The 26,291-nt window shown below is 34.0% G+C and overlaps 1 protein-coding gene across 1 annotated transcript in view; it reads left to right on the top strand.

Annotated features, from left to right (window-relative positions):
- Positions 1–26,291, top strand: part of LOC143257840 (short transient receptor potential channel 5-like) — a 61,433-nt gene that overhangs the window by 26,104 nt on the left and 9,038 nt on the right. Inside the window, exons 6-14 of the mRNA XM_076516871.1 lie at positions 2,670–2,769; positions 3,680–3,761; positions 11,479–11,666; positions 12,456–12,629; positions 18,897–19,194; positions 24,266–24,371; positions 24,457–24,676; positions 25,350–25,516; positions 25,804–26,032. Of these exons, the coding sequence (XP_076372986.1) occupies positions 2,670–2,769; positions 3,680–3,761; positions 11,479–11,666; positions 12,456–12,629; positions 18,897–19,194; positions 24,266–24,371; positions 24,457–24,676; positions 25,350–25,516; positions 25,804–26,032 (1,564 nt within the window). The remainder of the gene's footprint in view (positions 1–2,669; positions 2,770–3,679; positions 3,762–11,478; positions 11,667–12,455; positions 12,630–18,896; positions 19,195–24,265; positions 24,372–24,456; positions 24,677–25,349; positions 25,517–25,803; positions 26,033–26,291) is intronic.

Genomic DNA, 26,291 nt, shown 5'->3' on the forward strand with positions numbered 1-26,291 from the left:
ATGGAATGTGTTTCTACGCAACATCATATGTAAATAATTGACATACAGGAAGAGTGCATATTGGGCGTAAACTTTTGTTGAAGTGCAGACTGAGGTTAGACTTGCCTCAGGTATTTTCATAATTAATGATAAGGAAATCCTGTGTACCAAAGAACAGTTACATCAGCAAAGGTCGAATTTTGAATGACTACAAAACTGGAAACGTAAGACAATAAAGGCAATCAGCTCAAAATGTAGTGGAACACAATCAAGAAAGACAGGCAGCCAAAACTAAAGGTCATCAATTGTAAAAATCCTTTCAAGCACACTAGTGAAATAACAGCCAGATGGTTAGCTCAAGAAAGAAACTTCACTAACAGCTGTTTCTCTTCTTCATGATTATAACCAATGAACAGTAGGCTGAATTTCAAGGCTTAGCAATCCAGCTTCATATATAATCCCAACGTCTTGGTAGGGATCATGTTAGTGTTTCACCTTGAATGGATCACCCGTCGTGGTCTTATCTTGTGTTGTACCAAGCGTGTCTTGTCTGATCTATTTGTGAAGACATCTGCATACTAGCAAGGTAGATCTTGTAGCTCTACCTTCTGCTTCTCAGTCATTTCTGACTGATGCTCATATCTTTGTTCATCTCATCTCCATCCACTTACTTGTAAGTGTTCCTTACTTCTGACTCCTTTTTTTCCATGTTCCCAGTTTTTCAATATCTACATCAGACCTTTTACTTTTCTTCTAACTAGAATGTTAAAAATATTGTCCTCGCTTGTGAGACTTTTTAGTAAGTAAATAATGCTTCCAACAGATATCTGTTTCAGTCATGCAATTTATATTGGAATGTTTTCTTCAGCATACTCTTTAAGACTCCACTGACTCACTCCTAAAGCTCATTACACCTGGAATTGTATGGGTGGTACGTAGTTACTCAGCATTAATGAGTCCACACACCTCTTGAATCAGTTATGAAATAAACTGGGAACTCTGTGACCCAAGAGTTCTTTTGAAAAGCCTACTCTGTAGAACACTTTCAGAAGGGCTTCTGCTACTCTTTACATCTTTATCTTTGACAATACTATGGATTCTGGGACGTGTTGTATAACAATTAGTTTTGGCATGTACATATATAGGTGATAGTAGTTCAATCAAATCCACAACTACTCTGCTGCATGGCTCTTCTATGAAAGTCACCTTGTTACATTTACTTTAGGTATTGTCCTTTGGCACATGCCATATGAACTGTAGTAGAATCATGTCACAGCTCTGATGATTCACGACCAATATAGCTTGCTGGTGCTTCTATCTGCCATCTTTCTTGCTTGACTTAAAACCCATTTTCATCATTTGAATCCAGTGTTTGTTGGTACTATGCTTTGTTTAAATTTTAGAGTAGAATTACTTTGTTAGGTCAGGTTCAATATTCCTTTCCAGTCCTATGCTTCTTTTATCTTATGTTCAACATTACCTTGAACACTGTACTAAAGTTTCTGATGAAGAGTCTTTCTTCTGCGCTTCTTTCAATTCTTGTAGATTTTATTCTTCTATTCATGAGCTCTTGTGGGGACTGCAGATGCTTTATCAGTCTCCTTTATGAATTGCTTCTGCAAATTTCTACTGCTTTCTATGTTACTGATCACTAAGTCATAGATAATTGCCCTCATACGTATGGCCTCAGGGTCCCCATATAGTAAATGTAGAGTATCCATACTTATTTCTGCTATGGGAAACATTTTAGTTGTTGTCCAATTAATCAACACACACAGATATACCTTGTTTACCAGATACTACTCTTGTTTGTAGGGCTTTCACTTTCTTGTCCCTATCATAACCTTCACCTACTGGAATGTTGTGGTTTGTTTGCATCTCTAGATGTTTGTCATATGGTCTAAGCACCACTGGCACTGCTAATCCATTTGCTAACTTCAGCTGAACATCAATCATGCACTATTTAATGGTGACATCATTTTTTTCTTGTGGTGAATCTGATGAGTTGTCTTCATTCTGTTTCTTTTGGCAGCAGCACCCATGGTGGTAGTCTTTCTTTTCTTGTTTCTTGCCATCCTTCATCATGAGCTGCTTTATATTGAAATTTTTGTAGTTGCTTATTAGTGACTTCTACTCACTTGGAATGTGTCCAATTTTATAATAAGCGTAACATCTTTTCTTTCATTTGTCTGGTAACATCATGGCATCTTTGATGGTATTGTGCTTCCGGTTAACGATGAAGAGGATGATGGAACCCTCGAAACTATGAACTCATCTGCATGAAGTTACCATATGAACATTGATTAAGTTTATATAAAACTCATAAGATCAAAAACGAGACAAAGAACCTTAGTTTACATACAGAAAGCAATACAGAAAATGTAGTACAATATTACAAAAACGTACATTGGTAACTTTGTAAGACAGTATAAAAAAGTGAATGCTCTGTGTAAAGCAAAGGGGTCGCTTTCAAACATCAGTGCGTTGTACAACTTACTTATATATTGCTTTTTTTGTGAAAGTCTTTAGTATCATTAATAAATTCACCAGCTTGTTGCAGTTACTCATTTCTTATAAGTATAAGAATCACTTTTTGTTTGTGTTTTTATTTTCAGCACGTGAATAGATAGATATACTAAACATAATGAATAAATACTGATCCTAATTTATTGTAAATGGCTAATTTCCAGAACTCAAGGTCAAGAAACAAGCATTTCTGATTACACGTACAGTTCAGAATTTCCTCAGAAAGTCAACCCTTTAATGTTGGCAGCTCAACAAGGATCGTACTTTGGCAATCATCAGGACTGTCTTCCACTGCCAAATCAAAAGGTTGAGCGAACAATTTCAATCTAATTTCAGTTTGTCTGAAATCTGGAAATCTGTTTGCAAACTCATCACGCAGCTTTGTACACTGGTTCCATATTTGGTGCAATCCAGATTAGGAAATTCCAGTTTCCTGGTTGCAAGACATGTAAAATGGGTCAATATGGCTCTTCTCAACTGAACCTGGAAAAGTTCCAATTTCTTCTCAAAAGCACAAATATGCTCAAACAACTTATTCACAAGTTGACTTTTCCTTGTAGTTTTAAGTTTAAATCAGACAGATGCTGTGTAATGTCTGTGAGGAATGCTAAGTCATTCAGCCAGTTCTCATTGCTCAAGAAGTCCACATTCTGACGTTTGCTCTCCATGAAGAACTTAATCTCCTCTCGCAGATTCCAGAATCTCTTCAAAGTAGTAGCTCTACTAAGCCAACGTACAGCAGAGAAGTACAAAACATCTGAATACTCACTGTCCAGCTCATCTAAAAAGTTTTAAATTGTCGATGATTTAATCCTCGTGTTCGAATATAATTTACGCATTGGATGACATTTTTCATGACTTCTGCAAAATCCAGAACTTTGGTGCACAAGCTCTCTTGGTGAATAATGCAATGGCTTACAACTACGTCTTGTGCTCCAATTGCAGTTAGAAATTTCTTGGTGAATCCATTTGTCCTACCTGTCATGGAAGGAGCACCATCTGTTGTAACACCACATAATTTATAAGGATTCAGTTCAAACTTTTCTACAACCTTAAGCACAAATATCCTGTCCTGTGGTTGTGGAGGAAAGGCTTGCCATATCTAAAACTCTTCGAAAACATCAAAGCCTGCAGTAACAGCTCTGATGAAAATGACAAGTTGGGATGTGTCATTCATTTGATTCGTCTTTTTGAAAGTGGTAAAAACACCTTGATTGAGAGGGGACATTGCATTAAACGTCCTCACATTCCTTCATGTAATATACACTTTCTAAAATGTCGTAATGTTTTGATTCTGAATTTTAATGCATTTATTTAACTTTTGATTGTTTGTTACTTCGGATTTAGGAACTCTAGGTCAATTAAGTAAGTGTTTTTAGTTACGATGTGTTTATATGATTAATTATATAATTATTAGTTGGAATTATAAAACAAATAATCGTTTGGTTTTATTTCCTCCACACTTAACAGTTGTTATTGATGTTTTTTTCAGTTTGCTTTTTCTAAAGATAGTGTGAATAACATTGGGCACACCTGCCCTTCTGCTACAAATTAACACAATTAAAGTGACACTACAGAATAAGGTTGTGTTTAGTATTAAAGTTGAATAAGGGGTGCAATTTGTTTTATAAGTACAAACTTATAATACTTAAAGCGTGCCTGTTATTACCTCCCTCTAGTACAGCGGTATGTCTCCGGATTTATAACGCTAAAATCGGGAGTTCGATTCCCCTCAGTGGGTGGAGTAGATAGCCCGATGTGATTTTGCTATAAGAAAAACAAACAATTCCCTGTTACTTTATAAATTGAAACTCATATTACGTGTTGTTGATGTAATTTTAGACCTTAAATGTTTTAGTGGCAGCAAAACATCAATCACCTATTGAGGTTTTAAGGAGTAAATATTGAGAACAAATTGTTTATATTGTTGAAAAATATTTTTACATTCATAAAGATTTTCTTTATTTAGAATTTCTTGAAAGAACTTAGTTTTGTTTCCAAGTTATTCAACGCTTTTAACCTGCCCCACGCTAGTACAGCGGTATGTCTCCGGATTTACAACGCTCAAATCAGGGGTTCGATTCCCCTCGGTGGGCTGAGCAGATAGCCTTTGTGGCTTTGCTAAAAGAAAAACACTTTTTAACCAGAAAATTTAATTGTATCAAATTCTTAAGTCGAAAAACATAACTCCAACTTTTATACATGACATTAATTACAAATATGTTAGGTAAGTTTTGCATTCATACAAATTTGTATTATCTTTTAAAAACTATTTCTGAATTTGATTTTCTGTATTTGAAAAAGTATATTCCAAAGAAATGCTTCATTGTAGATTTAATAAACATAGACTTACGTTTATAAACATTATGATCCTTATAAATTTAATTATGTGTAAAATAGACAATTAGTACAGTGGTTATCCATAGATCTTTTCGAAAGACACATGATTTGATATCTGTTTTTTCATCTTTTGAAGTTATGTTACTATGCTTAAGAAAAATTACTCTGTTTATATTCTGAAGAGACTTTAAATAAAAATAAAACTTTTGTTAGGTTATTTGCATTGTCTCTGTTTAAAAATAAAAACATATAGTTATAACTAAGATCTATATTTCATAATCTATCTCATAAAATTTATCAAGCTCTTATTAAAGACGTAGTTTTGAGAAAACAATGTAAGCGGAAACAAGATAGTAATTACAAATAAATAATATTATATTTACGAAACCAACCATATCTATACAGATAATACCTTTGTTTTGTTTGTCTGGAAATGTTCTCGCAAAATGTCTAAATCAAACGCTATAAATCTCATATAATTGTGAGTTTGAATTGCATATTGGCTTTTCCATTCAGAATCACCTAACCTGTTTTGTACTCAGTCAAACTTTTTAATGCAATGTGCATACTACACGATGTCGATGGCACAATGTCGTTGTGATCGTGTGACGACTGGCTTCGATTTCAACTTTAGTTTTTTTTATTTATAAAGTATTTCACACAAACGACACTTAACCTGTATGTAATTAAAAATAGTAATAAAATATACTAAATGCAATTCCTTCGGGCATTCTTCACTTAGTTTGGGTTTAAAATACCTATGAGTAGTTCGTTCAAAACCATATGCTTATCACTTTGTGACCAAGTATGCAGTAGTTTTTTGTATATCTGATCAGATGAGTTGACCTTCATATCAACTTTAGATTTACTTTGCAATAATTTAGTTTTTATTCATTTCATAGACTCATATAATACCTTTTAGCTCCTTTTTTTCTTTTATACACGTTTTATTCTTCGTTTTAATGTTTCTTTGTTTTAACTCGTTAGACTGTATCATACACCAGATGTTTACAACTGTTTTATTCTCTGCATACTATTATAAATACTATTACTATACTTTGTTATTTGCCTTATGTGTAGTTTTACTAATTAACTTACATACATGTAATTAGGTAAATAAAGTTGCATCTGGCTCGGCATAGTCAGGTGGGATAAGGCGTTCGACTCGTAATCTGAAACCTCGTCGCACCAAACATGCTCGCCCTTTCAGCCGTAGAGGCGTTATAATGTTTCGGTCAATCTCACTATTCGTTGGTAAAAGAGTAGCCCAAGAGTTGGCGATGGGTGGTGATGACTAGCTGCCTTCCCTCTAGTCTTACACTGCTAAATTATGCACGGCTAGCGCAGATAGCCCTCGTGTAGCTTTGCGCGAAATTCAAAAACAAACAAACCAACAAACAGAGCTACATCTACGTGAGGTTTTTTGGCTGACCGCGTATAACAGAGCAGGATTTATCGATCTAACACATAATGTCTGAAAGATAGTATAGCTTAAATGCTATGCGTGAAAATGATAGAATAAGGAAAATTCAAGTGAAGGGCGAGAAACTACCATAAATATTTTGTGGGTCGTAGTTAATATTAAATAATAGTACAAAATGTTTGAGGTTCATTAAATAGAGTGCCAAGATATCTACAAAAGAAGTAAAATGCAAATATTGTTACTGCACTCAAAAACAGATAGAATTAGGCTAGCTGATTGTTTGGTTGTTTGTTTTTCAATTTCGCACGAGAGGGAAGGCAGCTAGTCATCACCACCCACCGCCAACTCTTTGGCTACTCTTTTACCAACGAATAGTGGGATTGAGCGTCACATTATAACGCCCCCAGGGCTGGAAGGGCGAGCATGTTTGGCGCGACGGGGATGCGAACCCGCGACCCTCAGATTACACGTCACACGCCTTAACACGCTTGGCCCCGCCGTGCCAGGCTAGTAGATTCTTGCAGTGAAGTAAAACACGGTTTACTTTAAGCTGGATGTTCCTGTAAGGTCATGAAAGTAGCAGCAATCTGTAAACTGAATTAACATGGTTAACTTTCGCCTCCAGTTTATAAATGAGTGAGATGAGGACGAAACTTTATCAAATTATTTCAATTTATAAATTACTGCTTGTTTTATTGCATGAAATTTTTCGTAAGAACAAAGAATCCATGTATTGGCACTTGCAATAATAAATTATCGGGTTTTATGTTTTGTTTTGAAATATCTATAAGGTATACAAACAAGGAGTAAACTGTAAACAACAGCTTTGATATGTTGCATTCTGAAGGTAACTTGAAATTTAATCAGAGTGGATACTTATGTAGTGTTTACATAGTCTTTTAACCCTAACACTAATATTGCTCTACAAGTCAATACTAATATCTGCTGAACTTCTTTTATCCTTTCTTCAGACGTAATAAATGGACATTATATAAATATATATTGTTTTTCCAAACTGGAGTATTTTGCAGTTAGAGAATCATTTTGTAGTTAATGAGAAAAAATATGATAAAACTAGTAGTGTTAGGGTAACTTTGAAGCAATTGTATGTTGTAAACTGGGCGTTTTATGGACTTTCTGATAATTTTAATAATTATCATTCTTAGTTTTCAAGTGAAAACTAAGTGAATTTCAAGTGAATTTAGTTCGTTTGAAGTTAAGCACAAAACTGAATTAAAGTTATTAATTCTGCTTATACCTTTGTAAATAGCTATTCTGCGTTGCATGATAAAATAAATTGCATTAGAATATTTTTGAAGTGCAATGAATTTATTAGTGATTTTAATGATAATTGAAACACTGTTAACTATCCTAAAGTTCTTAGGTAATATTGTTATCTCATAGTACAATAAAGAAGTTAATTCTAAATTTAGGCTGAGTCTATCCCCAGACTAAAGTTCCAAGTATATTAAAATACAGTTTTTTTTTTACTGTAAAAATGTGATACTAAAGTATTAAGTAATCGTTTCTTGGCTATAAATTTGTGTTCCTTTCCTTCAACGAAGAAAACGTGAACTGGCAACTCATATAAAGAGAAACTGAATGCGTGGTAAACTGGAAAGTTATTCAAGAACTGCATTACACTTTTACAAAATATAACAATCCTATTACTAATTGGAACTATGTTATAGCTAGTAGAGATGAGGATGTAGAGCTCTTGAGAATTCGAGAAATTTTAATAAATCTAAGTGTCCAAATTAAACCAACAGAAATGGTGAGCCGGCATCACTTTTGAATTATAAGGTTTAAAGAATGATTATTATGTTAATATATATTTATGTTCAAGATTTCAAATACATGATACGCAGTATATGTGTTACTGTTTGTATAAATTAGTACATGTTAAGTTATGTATTTTAAATTCGAAAATCCATTATCATCATACTCCAAACTTCATATGCGTTAGATAAAACTAACTGTTAGACGTTTTCACTGTTTATTTAGTGTAAATGTGAACAAACTATTTTTCCTTGAACTTCTTTCCTATCTCAAATACACAAGCTCTAACAAAATGTTTAGAAATAGGAATGGGAAGGGAAAATATTTCCAATATATATATTTTTTGTTTTTCAAAGTCTTTTCAATTCATGTATATTTCTATAAAGAAGTTTATAATACAATAGGCTTCTTCTATACCTTAAAGTGTTTAACATTATTATTTGGAAATTATTGTTATTTCTAAGAGCAGTATCAAAAACCTTTAACAGTGGCGGGCTTGTTTTGGACTTCTTAAGCATTTTAAATGCTTCAGATGAACTATAGTTCCAATAAAGCGTGTGTTTTGTTGTTTTTGTTTAAAAAATGCTTAAAATAAATTGTTTTTATACAGGTATTGAATATGTGTTTCCATAAATAAGTAATTATATTAAGAAATCTGTCATTTCTTTATGCAGTATGTTGTAAATAGAGTTCCGTCTTTCATTCAATTTAAGTCCATTTTTCGGAAGAATGTGTTCAATTGTTTTTTTTCAGTGAATACAACTTCACATTTTCAAATGTTTCTTTCATTGTCTTCTATTATGTATTTCATTTTATACTTTATTTAATCTGTTCTATGTTTTATCCTTTGTTGATTGATTGTTTATTTGGAATTAAGCACAAAGTTGGCTATATGAGGTTTGCTTATCACGGGTATCGAAACCCAGTTTCTAGCGGTGGGAGACCGCAGAATATTGCTGTGCCACTATATTGTTTTTAAGTTTGTGCAAGTTAAGGCTAACTTGATGACACACTGCTGATAAATGTGTATCTATTTCACGTAGCTCATTCCATGTATTTACAAGCACAAATATTCGTGTCCAGTGACGGGAAAAGTTTAAGTCAGTATATCAACTTAAATTATTTCATGGACTTTAAAAAGATTATTCATGTTGTTCTCTTGGTTTTACTCAGAACCAAAGCTCTGAGTTACTTACACCACCTACCTGAAAAAGTAAATGTTGAGTATTTTAATTGTGCTCAGTGCCGCTCAGCAATAACAAACGGTAAATCTACATTTTAATTCTTTAAGTTACGTCACATTTTGAAATGTCAATAACAGTAATTAATTCCTACTAAGTTAATGTAGAATACGACGCATCAACAATATTCATGCCTGTTATACCGTTATTTAAAAAATGAATGTTGAGCTTTCCTTGCTTAATAGCTTTTCAAATAGGACACAAACAAAAGTAAGGACAGACATCATGGTTTGCAATATATATCTACGAATATTATGCACGAAACGAAGGAATTGTTTTTTTTTTTATAATTTAGAAATTCAAAGCTAAAAATAGAATGATTAATGCAGGAATTACACAATAAAAACAAATAATATACAATATTCACTTAAAATTCAAACTTAGGATCTTCTAGTAATTGATGGTTTTTTTCCAAAATTTAATTTATTTTTCTGTCTGCCTGATAGACATCTTACATGTTATTCTTTATTTATGGTATTCATTTTGTGTTTTTTCCCCCTGTTCTTTCATTACTTTTTAACCTTGTTCCTCTGTTCTAAGATTTCTCTGTTGTACTACCGACCTGCGCTACAAGTTTTCGACTCATTTTAATATAAAGTCTGAGTTAACAATTTTTTTTTCATTTGTCTCCATAGTTTGCTGGATGGAAACATGGCACTGTTCAAGCAAGTTTCTATCCTTATCTTTCCGTAGGGGCTAATTTATTTTGTTGAGTGTGTAGTCGGTGATTCTCTTGAGGAAACGGCAATATAATTTTCAAATAATACGCCGAGTTATTGTTGTAAGTGAATCAGACCGTAGTTTCAGGCACACTCTCTTATAATCTTCGCTGCTCATTGGTAAACTGATCTAACTGTATTCTTACTTTAGAAACTCAAGAGTTTATGTTCGCAATAAAAATAGTGTTGAGGCTTAGGGGAGCAGATTTTTATCCGGATTTTAACCCAGATATTTCATAAAATTGTAAGAGATTTTGTCTCGGTTTTTCAGAGTTTGTACCAGGTTAATTTTTCATAGTTTTACTAGCTTTTAATTGAAATTTACCTTAAAACTTAAAGGGTATTCTACAATGATATTAATTTGTTTGAATACGTTTACTGTTATTAAATTCGCAGAGATTTCAATTAGATTTGTTAGAACTCTTAAATGTCTCGCCTTTCTCTGTACCAGCAAGGTCAGTGTATTATTTCTGTATAGTTTTACTTTTTGAGAACACTGCAAGTCCTCAGTTGACTATAGTAATAACTTATTTTTATTTACACATGTGGGTGAATTTGCCGATAAGTTTAATATTTTTGAATACGAGTATAAGTTCACCTGTGAGAAAACAGTAAGTTTCTTTAGCCTATCAAGATTATTTTTGTAATTTATGATATTATTATCTTGAATTGTGTACTGTTGTTTATTTTCTACACCATTGTAACTTTTATTAAGCATTTGGACTTTATGTGAAGTCTGTGTCCTGTCTCTCTCTTCTTTTTTTTTTTTTTGTCAAACCGTCGGATCCGTTGAAAATCACACATTTTTGAGGTTCGCGAACTTAGTTTTTCTAAACCTGAACTTCTCTGTTTTGTTTGTTTGTTTGTAATTAAGCACAAAGCTACACATTGGGCTGTCTGTGCTCTGCCAACCACGGATATCGAAACCCGGTTTTTAGCGGTGCGAGTCCACAGACATGCCACTATGCCACTGAAGGGCTCTCTACTTTGAAAGAAATCTTCGAGACACCACACTTGTCATTGCATTCTAGAGCTTGGTAAAAGTAAAGGGCAAATTTACAATGTTATAAAAATTAAACATGTGAAAGTATTTTGCATTTATATCAAGTCTTATAAATAAATTTGTCTACTTGATTGAAAAAAATGAAGATATTATCCAAAGTACATTTGGTCAAATAATAATTTACAGCAATAATGTCATAGTAAAAGTTGTTATATTAGTAACTATATGTCTTAATATTGAATACTTTCAGATATTTTTCTAGGTTTTCCAGAGCCTTTACAAGGTTCATGTTTTATAGTTTTACTAAGAATATTTCTGATAGGCATTTAAGTATTAATTTTTAATCGATTTTCTAATGAAACTTTAACTCTCCCGTTGAAATCATTTATATTTTCAGCTTATTTCTAATATATTTTCGGACCTTTAAGTACAACATTAAAAATATTTTTATTACTTTTATAATTTCAGGCTTATGCAAAGCATGTAAACTGGCAGTGAAAGATCAGTCACATGATTTAACAGTCTTTCGTCTCAACGCTTACCTCGCAATCTCAAACCCAGCCTATATTAGTGTAACATCAAATGATCCTATTCTCACAGCTTTCGAATTAGATGACGAGCTCAAGTTGTGTGCTGAAATGAATGAGGAGTATAGGGTATTCTGGGTTTTACTTACATGAACATAAAAACGACAAATTAAGGTCTTGTCATAGAAAAATATTATCCACCACTACCTTACTCACATACATTCGTCGACAATACTTGTTTGTAAATTATAATTTTTGTCGCTTTGATAAAGCTTACGTATTATAAACATTCAATTTTGACTTGTTTACACTTTCATATTAGCTACATAATATTTAAGGTTTAATTTAAATAAAAAGTGATTAAGTGTGTTTTTTATCTTAAATATGGCGACACTGCCCCGTTAATAATTTAATAATTGGGGTTGCTATTATTTGCAGGTTTATATAGTAAACGTATTTATTTGTTTTTTTTAATTGATTTCTTGTTGTATGTTATACAAAACAATCAAACGAATAATATTTTTGCTATAAATATTAATTTATAACTTCCAGAATAACAAAACAAAATAAAGAATTAAGTTGAGAAATATAGAATACTTTCATAGATTAGTTTGATTATTTGATCAACACATAATAAAATCCATTTACTTTAAAATTCTTTGCCATATAACTTCATAATATGAGCCTCAGATAAATAATTCTACATTCTCTCAAAGTTACAAATAATTTATAGAAGTTTCAAATTCTAACCTAACGTGTCATAACAGGTGTCTTGTTGAAAAAACTTGATAAAGTTAAATTGTTATTTACTAATTTATCTTTTGCAATTAATTTCATTTGGTTATTTTAGCACACAATAAATATTAACATCTTTTTAATAAATTTTTCTCATGGGCGTGTGTGTGTGTGTGTGTGTAGGATGAGTATGAGAAAATGGCCTTAGACGTTAGAAAATTTGCTTTTGACCTTTTGTCCAACTGTCGTACCCTTTATGAAGTCAACCTTGTTCTTCAGCAAACGGATGGAATTGAGAATGTTGGACGCTTGAAATACCCAAGACTACAACTAGCTGTGGATTACAAACAAAAGAATGTAAGTAATCTTATCGTTATTTTTAACGTATTTCACAATAAAATTTAGTTTAAGCAAAAGCAAAAACATAATATATATATGAGGTGTGATAAAAAAGCTCTAAGACTTTACTTTTATACCGAAGAATAATGTACATACATTAGTATTATATGTTATCTCCCTTCAAAGTAATCTTCCCCAGCTGATACTTGTTCCAACGTTCCTGCCATTTTCGGAAGCAATGCTGGAAGTCTTGAACTATTATGGGACTACGTTCTGCTTTCACATTATTATGGACAGTTGGAATGTCATTAAATCTCTTTCCTTTCAGTTAAATTTGATTTTTGGGAGCAGAAAAAAATCACACGGGGCAAGGATGTTTTTTTCTGCCACCAAATGCTTGAACAGACACAGTAATGTGTGAAGTCTGTTGTCATGGCGAAGAAACCAGTGACCATTATCCCACAGCTCGCGGCGGTTTCTTCTAACTTTCTCCCTCATGTGAATTAAGATCTCTTTATAAAAGGCGTGGTTAACTGTCTTTCGTTTTATTATTAGACGATGTTGACGGTCGCCCAGAACGTGGGTCATTTTTGACCGATTTCTAGCCATCTTGGAAACGTTTTATCCGCTGATAAACGACAGCCTTACTTAAGCAGTTATCACTAAAGGCAGTTCTTAAAATTTCGAGGATTTCTGTTTCTTCTTTACCATTTTTCACACAAAACTTGATGCAAACTCATTACTCTTCTTCCATGTTCATTTTTATTACGACAGGGACAAAAGATACGCCTGTCTTTGAACACGTGTTTTGCAACACGGGCATAATGTCTGAAGAAATGGCTTGTTCGTGGGGGTAGATCATTATTTGTATTTTGTACACACCTCGGTGAAACTCACTGCGTTTGCACTGGCACCTCTAACCAACCAAACATATAGAACTTTCGTTTTTTTTATAAAGTGATATTGACACATTCATTGATACAAAATCATTAAGGTTTGGTTTGTTTTGAATTTCGCACAAAGCTACATGAGGGCTATCTGCACTAGCTGTCCCTAATTTTCAGTGTTTGGCTCGTTTTGAATTTCGTGCAAAACTACACGAAGGCTATCTGCACTAGCTGTCCCTAATTTTCAGTGTTTGGCTCGTTTTGAATTTCGTGCAAAACTACACGAAGGCTACCTGCGCTAGTCGTCCCTAATTTTGCTGTGTAAGACTAGAGGGAAGGCAGCTAGTCATCACCACCCACCACCAACTCTTGGGCTACTCTTTTACTAACGAATAGTGGGACTGACCATCACATTATAATGCCCCCACCGCTGAAAGAGCGAGCATGTTTGGTTTAAGGGGATTTGAACCAGCGACCCTCAGATTACGAGTCGTGCGCCTTATCCACGTGACCATGCCGGGCCAATCATGAAGGTATAAGTTTTTACTTGTGATTTAGTTCAGTGTTTGATAGACAAAAAACATACCAACTTTCACTTCTCTACGTGTAAACAATTAAATTTTCTAATCCTGTTAAACATTTTATATTATTTTTCCACCTTAATTATTGCTAAAGAGGGTTATATAGAGTATTAATTAAATTTTACAAGATAGATGCTCCTTGTCCCATGTTTCTATGAAACTATCTTCTTCACTGTTAATAGTAACGCTTAGTTTCATGGTTATGATTATGTGCTACTGACTGAAACGCTATTTTTATTGTAATAAGTTTCTGCGATGGACAGTTTGGATAATCACAAACCAAACATCTTGGAACCTTTGCACAGACCATTCATTGTATATGCGTAGCATTTTCAGTCACACTCATTACCTTCAAGTAAGAAATAATAACCACTTTAACTATAGCTACAACAGAATACGAATTGTATGGTGTATCTATATTCCTGACTGCGTTGAATAAGATTCTAGGAATGTTTGCACCGGTAACATAATAATTTACTTACTTGACAAGACTGAACAACACAATTAAATATGTTTATCTGCTAAAAATAGAAATATTTCCTTTATATTTCTTGAGAGATTAATGCAAAGCAAAACATCTAGAGAAAATCTCATCTGTATTAGGATAATCGCCATCTATAAATAATATCACAAAAGAGTTAATTCTTCTAGATTGCATTTGTCACTCAGATCTCCAAGCTATCTCATGTACAAAAATACGGAAAATCATATAATTCAGGCATTCCTGTACAACATATTAGTATAATTCTAAAGAATTACCGAACTACACCTTTCAGAAACACTGGAACGAAAAGTACTCTTGACGGTGCGTGAATAACTCAAGAATAAGATCGTTACACATTTTAAAAACAGGTATTCTCTATTTTAGCTGTACTACACGTGTAGCACATGCGTGTAAATGTTAAAAAAGAAAAGAAAGAGGTGTTTAGAAACAAGACAAGAGAAACCAACCCCTTTTATGAAGACTGGCTGCTTTGCAAGGAATAAAAGCTACTTTACAAATTGTACTTATTTCTGTAAAATAGTGTCAATATTCGTTTCATTCCGCAACTGTTTGAGGTATTCTAATGTTAAACAGGAAGCATTGTTTTGTTAAACACATAACCAGTTGACCTCGTTTCTAGATGGAGATCTATTTTTATTCACATAGCAGTTTTGTTTTTGTGGGTTCTTACCTGTTACAAGATGCTACACTTTGTTTACCACAGTTTTGTGAATCTTTTTTGTGGATTTCTCTCTCTCTCTAGATGGTAATCGTGTTTGAAATTTATTCATAACACAGGCCTGTAATTGTCGTATTGTCTTGAAATGTTTAGATGTTCTGCAGTAATTCCTGTACGTTGAGTTCGAAAAAAATTGATTTTCTCCATCACGTACAGATTTTTTACAAAATGTCACATGTACTTTTACATAAGTGAATTAGTTTGATTGAAATGAAGTCACATTTTGTTATGCTTAAAATGTTGAAAACCACCTGCTCCAGATCTTTCTGGACCAATCGCGACGTGAGAGTCTTATCCATCTTTTTATAACCCACGAGAAACCACGGTTAACAGCCTGCATTATTTCATTTCTGGATAGTATATTTGTTTATGTGCACACATTGACGTTATTTTTTCTTCTCAATGAAATTTGTTCGTCACTATGGCAACAAGAGATTGTGTAAATTACCCAAGCATGTTCTGTTAGGTTTGTGGTAAATTTGTTGTAAAGAAATCGCGTGTTTATACCATACTTTTCCAGAGAAGGTTCTCTAGTTTATTGCAACAATGTTGCTGAATTAATACCACTGTTAGGGCTCCAGTCTATGAACCAAGTAAGTGGCGATTGTTCATTGACTCTTCCAAAATAAGTCTAAAAGGTATTCTCTTTCACAATGGTAACATATATGCATTTGTTCCTATTGTTCGTTCGGTTTACTTGAAGGAAACGTACGAAAATCTCAAACTTTTCAGTAATGTCAAATAAAAAGTATATGGTTGGGTATTTTCTGGAGACTTAAAAGTATTTTGTATGTTGTTGTGGCAACAACCTGATTGTACAAACTTGTCATTTTTTTGAGGGAATGAGGCAGCAGAGCACGAAATCAGCACTGGATAAAGAAGCAATGATCATGCAGACTTAGTTTGATACCAGGAGAAAAAAACATTAAACATGAAAGTTTGGTTGACACAAAGAAAGTACTACTGGCTTTACTTTGCATAAAATTGGGCTTTAAAAAGCAGTTTATAAAGGCCTTAGACAGAGATGGCGATGTTTCAAGTATCTACGGGGACAATTTCCAGCTTTTCAGAAGTAAAACATAAAGAAAGGATTTTCCTTGGGTCTCAGATTAGGAAACTGACTTCTGATGAACAGTTCAAAAAGATAAAGAAATATGTTGAAAATAAGCGTGGATTACTTTTAAAGATGTTATTGACAATTTTTTAAATAAGCAACAAGGACCTAAATTAGAAAAATACTGGATTGTAATATGAGTTTGAAAATTCATTTCATACACTCACACATTGACTATTTCCCTGAAATTCCGGGTGCAATCAGCGAAGAACATGGGAAAAGGTTTCACCAAGACATAAAGAAATGGAAAGGAGGTATCAGAGAAAAAGCAACACCAGCATGATGGCTGATTACCTGCTGGTCATTGACACGAGATGCTCCAGACGCAATACATTGTTTGTTTTTGAAATTTCGCACAAAGCTACTCGAGGGCTATCTGTGCTAGCCGTCCCTAATTTAGCAGTGTAAGACCAGAGGGAAGGCAGCTAGTCATCACCACCAACCGCCAACTCTTGGGCTACTCTTTTACCAACGAATAGTGGGATTGACCGTTACATTATAACGCCCCCACGGCTGGGAGGGCGAGCATGTTTGGCGCGACTCGGGCGCGAACCCGCGACCCTCAGATTACGAAGCGCACGCCTTAACGCACTAGGCCATGCCAGGCCTGACGCAATACATAAAAAAAAGATCACAACACGTAGTTTTGAGGCTAAAAGGTGTAGATTTCACAACAAACATGCACACAAATTAGGATGAGTGGGAATGCATATTCGTTTGACATCAGTATTCTCTTTTTTTCTTCATCTTTTTGTATGTATGTTAACAAACATAGTAATACAAAAGTTCATTGTGGTAAACGAAATGGTAATTTGATCAAAGTAAGAGTTGTTTTTCTTCTCGATTAAAAAAAAATTCTTACATGTGTGGTAAAAGAACATGAATATTATTTTCTAAATATACCTAACTGAATTATGTAAAATCCGTTATTAAAATTAAGACAACTTTTATGAAGTTTAAATTCCCAGGTATGTGTAATCGTTTTCTAAAGCCAATAAATACAAGAGATATCTCTCGTTTTGGAAATTTGAATTCCCTGATCTAAACAAACATTTTGATCTAAGTATATGAATACTTTACGTAAGAAAGGACTGTTGCATATCCTTCTCAAAATAATTGGTTGCATTACATTATTTACAATATGCCAAATATGTAAAAAATAGTCATAATACGTGCTGTTCCACAACAACTTTAAATCGGCTGTAGCTATTATGTGATTTGTTGATTTGCATTTTCAGAATAGTTTTTATTATAATATAATCAACCTTGAATATTTAATATGCTGGTGATATATGACCACAGTCAGTGTCCTACTTATATATTTTTCAGTTTTCTTGTAGATGTTTATGGATTAGAGAGTTAATTTTGAACATGTGTCTGCTGACTCAAGTGACTACATTGCGTTTAGGTTTAGAAAAGACTAGAGACTGTGTTCTTTTAACTTTCATCTGTGAAATAACTAGTGAGCGAGTAACGCATGCACTTTGAGAGATTATACTACATGCATTAAACAATAGAGTGAGTTGTTTTTCCATTCTGGAATCAGAATGATTTAGATATTTCGAGATTCAAACTTCTGGAAGCATTGTGTAAAGTTTCGTGCATTTGTTAGGCTTGACTTTTGTTTAAAGGAAAGTTAGGTGTTACTTTGCTGAGTTTTATATATATTCTATTTTCTTCAGTTGAATCAATTCATGAAGTTAATTTTAACACATTTTCCACTGTTTGTCCAGTTATCTGAAGCTAATGTTTCAATCTGCACAGATATCAGTGGATTTGTTTATACCACACATTCAATAAATATTGTGCTTAAATGTTTACCAATTTCTAACCCTGAATCTCATATTTGTTAAATTGGCAATGTCTAACTATATCTTTCACGACATTTGTTATTTTTTTTCCCTTTAAAAATCTGTTTTGCATTCACTTGACTTGCTGGAGGCTTCATTGTCAGTATATATTTACATTAAGATCATTAATTTTTGGTCGAATCTGAGCTGAGTCGTTATCCTAAAGTGTAAAGCCCATGCGATGACGGTGCTTGTGATGAAGCGTAAATAGATGAGGTAATGCTTATCTACCAAAGCCATTCTCATTTAGATTAGCATGAGCTAGTTTAGTACAAGCAATTTGGAGAGTAAATTTTTGCTTGACATACACAAAGCATATCAAATTTAGTGCTGCTTTTGCATGTAGCATAATGTACTGTGATGTCGTTACATGGAAAACAATTGATTGCGTATTTAGTTCATGAACAGGTTAACTTGTTAAATTCTCGTCAAATGTCATTTGCATTTAGTGTGATATGTTCCTATTACCTATTCGATATGTATATAATAATATCAAAAATAAGCATCATACTTAGACTGTCGCTTAAAATATTCTAAATCCCCCATTAACTGGCGGTCAGCATATTTATAGTAATACTTGTAACTTATGAACTTGTGTTTCATTTACTTCCATCTATCTTTTCCTTACAGTTTGTAGCATACAGTAAAGTTCAACGTTTAGTCTGTCAGGAATGGTTGGATGAGTGGTTCACGTGGCCTTATCTCTCCATATTTGAAAAAGGCTTACAGCTTGTAGCACGAATTATTTTCTTCCCATTTCTTCTCTTTGTACTCCTATGCTGTGCGAATTCGACCATGGCAAAAAAACTGAGAACACCCATCAGCAAATATTTGAACGAAATGACTTCCCATATACTATTTGTATTTTTCGTCTTCATGCTAATTAACCTGGACAAAACCCGTCAATACCGAGGACCACCTAAGACCGGTAAGTGTATCATTTCAAACATTCTTTCATCATAAAATAATCTTATTGAGACTATTACTATTTTTGAAAATTTTCACTGTAGACAGAAGGATAGAAACCATTATGCAAAGACGACAAACAATTTTAGAAAAAATAAATAATTACTTATATCCGACATTTCGGCTGCGCCTTTATCAAGAGTCTATGCATGTTACAGGTTCAAAAACTGATTCTAAATGACAGCTACAAACATATAACGAAAAAGTGTATTTGATATATGATACAACTGTAGTCGAATAGTCTTTAGTCGTTGATCGTAATTGTTTGTTAGAATTAAACTTAGAGATACACAATGGGTTGTCTGTGCTCTATCCGCCACAGGTATGAAACCCGCTTTCTAGATGTGTGAGTCCGCACACATTCGGCTGTTACTTGGGAGCCGTTGTTCATAATATTAGAAAAAATTGAAATAATGCAATAAAGATAGATAAAATCAAAATGATAAAATTAATAATAATAATAATAGTACACTTTTTCTTCATATTGTTGTAGCTGTATTTCGTGTTTGTGTTCGACTATTGTCACTTAAATTCAATTTAGGAACACGTTAAATGCGCTAGCTGCCAAGGCCCCACGCCGCACGTTACAGAGCAGGTTACAAATACCAAGCCATCTAGCACAACTCACAACTACTTAGACAACAGCATCTATATTAACATTCAACTCCGCTATTACCAGTACCACCACGCACCACACAGACTTAGGCCAACCTTGTCTTCACCACTAACAGTAAAACAATGTACACTTCATAAACCTCAAAACCTTCTCCATTCATTTTCACTGCCTCATTAAACCACACAACTATACAGCTCACCTCTTACGCGGACACGATAACCAAACGTACACCAAGGCAACAAACGAAATACAAGATCACTCAAATCACTCACACGTTAATATCAGTGACTCCACTTTTCCACCTGGACCTGACACTACCATGGAATAAGACACTCATTGACCGCGTTTGTGAAATAGCCAGACATTACTTTCCAATACCTAACTTTAAGTCACACAACAGTACACTTCGCATTGAAGTTCGTGAACGTGAAGCATAACCTTTAGAAACAAACTAAACGTTCTACACGTAAACTCTCAAGGTAGTCTAAATACCAAGAAATTTGAAATTCTTGATCTAAACAGCAATACCAACGCTGAAATAATAATAATTTTAGAAACCACAGCCAAAGAAGACACCAATGTAAACTTACCAGGTTTGAACTTTTTTGTTTTTCTTCTTACATGAAACTAGAGATTTGGTTGTTTATTAAAAAACAAACAAACACCACTTTCATTGCATAAGCATCAAAACGGACACCTTTTCAAAAATAAACGACAGCAGTCTGTGCAATATTAGGCTTAACAACAGGCAGTCCATTTCTCTTTTATCCATGTATCGTTCGCCGAGCAAACTATTAGAGAAAGTCTTCCTTCATATCTGTTTACTGATGCAGCCTAGACTAATTCTAGTTGGAGACTGCAATGCATTCCACATCAATTTCCATAGCTACAGAACTACTGTTAGGGAATTAGCTCTTCACACCTCACTGCAAAAATATAATATACACGTCATTAAGACTAACAACTCAACACTACCACGCAGCCACTGACACGTAAAACATTTTAGACATTTCTGTAATCCCTGACTTATCCTAACTTCCTCACGGAACTTCTCTGTACACATTACTGTGTCAGTGACCATTTTCCTATTTCTTTCACGTTACAAACTAACAGATAGGACATTTCTTCAAATCTCCCACCGGTTCTGAATTACATGAAAACCGACTGGAACAACTTCAACGCTTTGTTAGGCACTCTTCTACCTAATCTTCTCACCACTATAAGTTGCAAAAGTGACATAGACAACTGTGTAGAAAATACCAAAAATGCCATTACCTATGCAATTAAAATGGCAATCCCCAAGTCAAAGAAAATTAACACACTACAACAACTACAACACTGGAAACTCAATTCAGAACTAATTATAGAAAGAAGGCGACCAAGAAGAAGCTTCAGAGCAACACGAGACACATCACTTAAACCACATAGGAATATACGTTCTGAGAAGTAACAGTTGGCTACTTTTCTGCAACACTCTCGACAACTCTCAAAACCATCCAAAATAATTCTGGAAGAAATTTAAACCAATTATTCCACCACTTTAAATAGAATAATACCACCGCTAAAACAAACACCAACAAAGCTGATTTGTTAGGCAACTATCACCAAAATTTGTTTGTGACATCGATTCACCACAGTTCAATCAACAACTCAAACAAAAAAATGACATCCATATAACCTCCCGTCCTGAAATATTTACCCCACATTTTCTTCATTTATTAAAATACAATTATAATTTGACACTTATGACTTTTTTAACAGAAAAGTCATTATTGGCAAGCTTAAAATAAACTTTAGATCGCTAAAAATCTCAACTTCCGTCCATGACGGTATCCGTGATATAATATTTAAAAACTTATCAGATAATCTATTAACACACTCAATAGCATGGCATAGGCAGGTGATTAGGGCGCTCTACTCGTAATCTGAAGGTCACCGGTTCGAATTCCCGTCACACCAAACATGTTCGCTCTTTCACCCGTGGGGGCGTTATATGTGACGGTGAATCCCATTATTTGTTGGTAAAATAGAAGCCTCAGAATTGGCAGTGGGTAGTGTTGACTAGCTGCCTTCGGTCTAGCTTTAAACTACTAAATTAGAGATGGCTATCTCAGACAGCACTCGTGTAGCTTTGCGCGAAATTCGAAAGACAAAATAATAACAAACAAAACACACTCAAAATTATGAACTTATCATTTCTTTCAGACTGTTACTGAGATTCCTGGTAAAAACTATAGTTACAGTCGTTCCCAAATCAAACACCAATAATTCCAATCCTGACAACTTTAGACCAATCACTTTTCTAAGCTGCTTAGGAAAGCTACTTCAACACATAAAATCAGACTTTTCCTAGATTGAGAAAACAACAACCTGATACCAAACATCCGAAACTCCTCCTGTTAAGTTCGACAAGTTGTGGACTAGCTTAACCAGATCCATTCACAAAGCATTTAATAACAACCAATATAATAGACGTAAGAAAAGCCTTTCACTCTGGCACAATGCCCTGCATGCGTAATATGAAAGTAAACAATACAATCTTCAGGCGGACATCTAATTTCCTTAGCATTAGAATAAAGTTAATAACACCATCTCAAAACAATTTAACATTACACCAGGAATCCTTCAAGGCTCCATCCTCTCATCACTCCGTTATAATCTTTTTATTATTAACATCTCGTTTCCAAACCTAACGTGTAGATAATTCTCACAATATAACGACGATATTGCTGTTTGAAGCACTTCGTAAAACACCGTATTAGGGTTTTTTTTTTTTCTATTTTACCACAATATTTGAATGCTGGGGATGTTAGTCTTTCGTTTATTGTTTTTGTATTGTATACTTTGTCTAAGTAAGTGGCTGGGGTAAATTTTGGAAGTTTTACAGCTAATGTAAGAACCCTGTTCTGTTGTACTTGTAACTTACACTTAATCTTACTGGACACGTTGAAGGCGATTTGACACTGAAACTTCGTTATGGGATATGTATATAGGCTGAGTGAAATTTTTATTTTTTTTTGTGATTTTTAACCTTTATTTCTTCCTGAAATTAATTTTAAGTGTGCTATGTATTTGATAATGGATTTATGAATGTACTTGAAATGTTAAGCCCTTGTAAGACGGCTGTCGAAGGTTACACCTAGAAACTTGGCTATGGGGCGTAATTTTATTTCGGTATAATCTAATTTGATTTTAAGTTTTTAATGTTTCTGAAACGTTTGTTAAAGTTATATTTAAATATAATTTCCGTTCTTTTGAGTGAGTTATGAATTATCCTTCAAATGTTACACCAGCTTTAAGAGACTTTTGAATTCCACTAGACTGTGTACATCATATAAAACAATGTCCCCATATACCGAATACTTAGCCATAAAAGAAAGTTAACAATATCCAAAGTACTTCTAATTCGTTTATGTTGTTTCATTATCGGTTCTGGGCACAAGACAGGAGGATTATTTGGTGCCTGTCCTGTGAAAGTGGATTTTCTCGGGAATCTCTCGTTTTCTCTCACAACAAATTTACTGGCACTCTTGGATTTCTTGAAATAGCATTGGATTTACAAATCCTGACCACTAGGTGACCCTGTTAGCGGGGCGCTCATAGAGATATGCTTTGTCGAAAACTGTCGTCTTGCTTTATGTTTTCAGGCCCAGCATGGCCAAGCGTGTTAAGGCGTGCGACTCGTAATCTGAGGGTCGCGGGTTCGCGCCCGAGTCACGCCAAACATGCTCGCCCTCCCAGCCGTGGGGACATTATAATGTGACGGTCAATCCCATTATTCATTGGTAAAAGAGTAGCCCAAGAGTTGGCGGTGGGTGGTGATGACTAGCTGCCTTCCCTCTAGTCTTACACTGCTAAATTAGGGACGGCTAGCACAGATAGCCCTCGAGTAGCTTTGTGCGAAATTCAAAAAAAAAATTCATGTTTTCAACGTTGTCATAATCACCGTCGTCACCAGCCATGTCTCTCTGCCAGTAACTACAAAAATTGCCTTTAACTTTCAAGACCATATCAAAAGTCTACATTTACGCGAGCAGGACGAACACCCCAATGTAAGATCTTTTCTTTAAAACTAAATACCTGCACGACTTAAGTCGGCCGAAACGTCGGGCACAAGTAACTAAGTATTTTGTTCTGAAGTTGTATGCCATCTTTACGCAATAATAATATTGAGACTCTTAGATTTTATTTTACATTTGAAGAACGTTATATCATTCACTTTAATCTATTATGGTTAGTAGATTTCAACAACATATTTTTTGACACACTTTAAATATTTCTCTTTAGCATTATCCTATGGTTCTAAGAATCTAATGTGTTTCTTTTTTTCTAATTAATACAAAAAAAGTGTATTTTTGACAAAACATATAATAGTTTATATTAGTAATCTAATATATGATGATGCTTTTCCTTGCAGGACTGGAGTGGGTAGTTATTATCTGGATTATTGGGTTCATTTGTCACAGTATTATTACTTTAATGTCCACTGGTGCCCGTCGTTACTTCAGTATCATTTGGAACTGGTAAGAAGTCAAGTTTTCTTAGTAGATTTGTAAAATTGATAAGATAGGTCTGTTACTGACACCCCTTTCTTTCTTTGTTTAACAGGTATGACCTGCTCACTCAAGCTGTTTTTTTAACGACGTTTATTTTCTGGGGTAAGGCCTACTTAGACGTTCGGCATAATCCTAATATGGAAGAAAGAAAAACATGGCCAAGTTTTGATTCTACTTTAATCCATGAAGGGTTGTTGGCAATCGCCAGTGTACTGGCCTTTGGTCGCATACTGTATTTTTTACAACAAAATGCGACAGTTGGTCCGTACCAGGTATTTATACAAAACTTGCAAATCCATTTGGAAAAGAAAAAAAAACTATTGCATTACTTACAAACATAATTGTTTGATAATATTTTTTTAAGCTAGAAATTTATGTTTTATATTTTATCTAAGTATACATTTGTATATATTTTTAGTTTCTAATTGAAAAAAAAACAATATTAAATACATTGGTAATGATATTTGCATTTTAACTATGTGGACTCCCAAATATAGCACAATTCAATACATATAACGAATTATCACATCGTAGGAATACTCAAATAGCTACCAAACGTAATCAGTTAACGAACATACCTCAAGTAAATACGATTTAGATTACACTTTACTTGTCCTCTTCTGGTGCATCGAGATATTAGATATGGTTTTATTACATAATTCTCACATACACTGAAATTATTGCTATTGTTTTGAATTAAGCACAAAGCCACACCATGGGCTATCTGTGCTCTGCCCACCATGGGTATCGAAACCCGGTTTTTAGCGTTGTAAATCCGCAGACATACCGCTGAGCCACTGGGGGGCCACTGAAATAATATCTTAATGACTTAATTTGAACAAATTCCATTATATTATTACACGAAAATTCATCAATTTGTTGTGACAATTCGAGTTTGGGATGTTTCATTTTAAATTATGTTGCTATTTAATTACTCTTTTTTAGATATCTCTGGAACGTATGTCTTTTGACATTTTATCATTCCTGTTGGTAGCCTTTGTTATAATATTGTCTTTTGCTACTGGAATGACCCGGCTGTACCAGTACTACAATGGCATGGTGCAGATTGATGAAAATAAAAACAAGAAAGTGCAACTGTCCTCTTTCGTTAGGTAAAGAATAAATTATATTCACTCCTACGTAACATATCAGAGTGTGGATGTTATGATAATATTCATAATGTTACAGTAATGTCATATGATGTACACATTGTACAGTGAGTATGAAACGATTAATAATGTTTAGTGGTCATAAAATATTATTCTAATATAGATGTATCTCTCTATTTGTCTCTCTGTATATATATATATATATATATATATACACTCACACTCTACGATTGATTTAAATAAAATCGTAAAAGATACGTTTACAAGTTTGCATTTTACACCAAATTTAGGTTTGACTATTCTGTGAAAACTCTATTTTGGGCCTTATTCGGAATGTCCCCAGTAGAAGCAGCCGATGTAATCATATCTAACCTTGAAACAGGAGGAAAAATCATCAGACACCATCTATTCACAGAAGGAGTTGGTCATTTTTTGTACAGCCTGTATCATCTCATCATTGGTATTGCTCTTATCAACGTACTCATTGCCATCCTCACTACATCTTATCAGGACGTAGTGGCAAGTTACAGACATAGCTAGCTTACATTTATCTACCTCTTACATTACCTAAATTAAGAATCCTTGCTATCTTTTAGAAGTAAAGATGAACTTGAAGAAATACTTAAACTATACTAAACTAACCTTAGTATTACTGAGCCTAGTAATATTTAATTAATCCTACCAGGACGTAGTGACAACATTCAAACATGGCTAGCTAAACTAAATTTAACATTTCCTAATCTAATCGTCCTCATTATATATTTATCAGTGTAATATT

This window comes from Tachypleus tridentatus, chromosome 7 (assembly GCF_004210375.1).
Source record: "Tachypleus tridentatus isolate NWPU-2018 chromosome 7, ASM421037v1, whole genome shotgun sequence".
Taxonomy (NCBI): domain Eukaryota; kingdom Metazoa; phylum Arthropoda; class Merostomata; order Xiphosura; family Limulidae; genus Tachypleus; species Tachypleus tridentatus.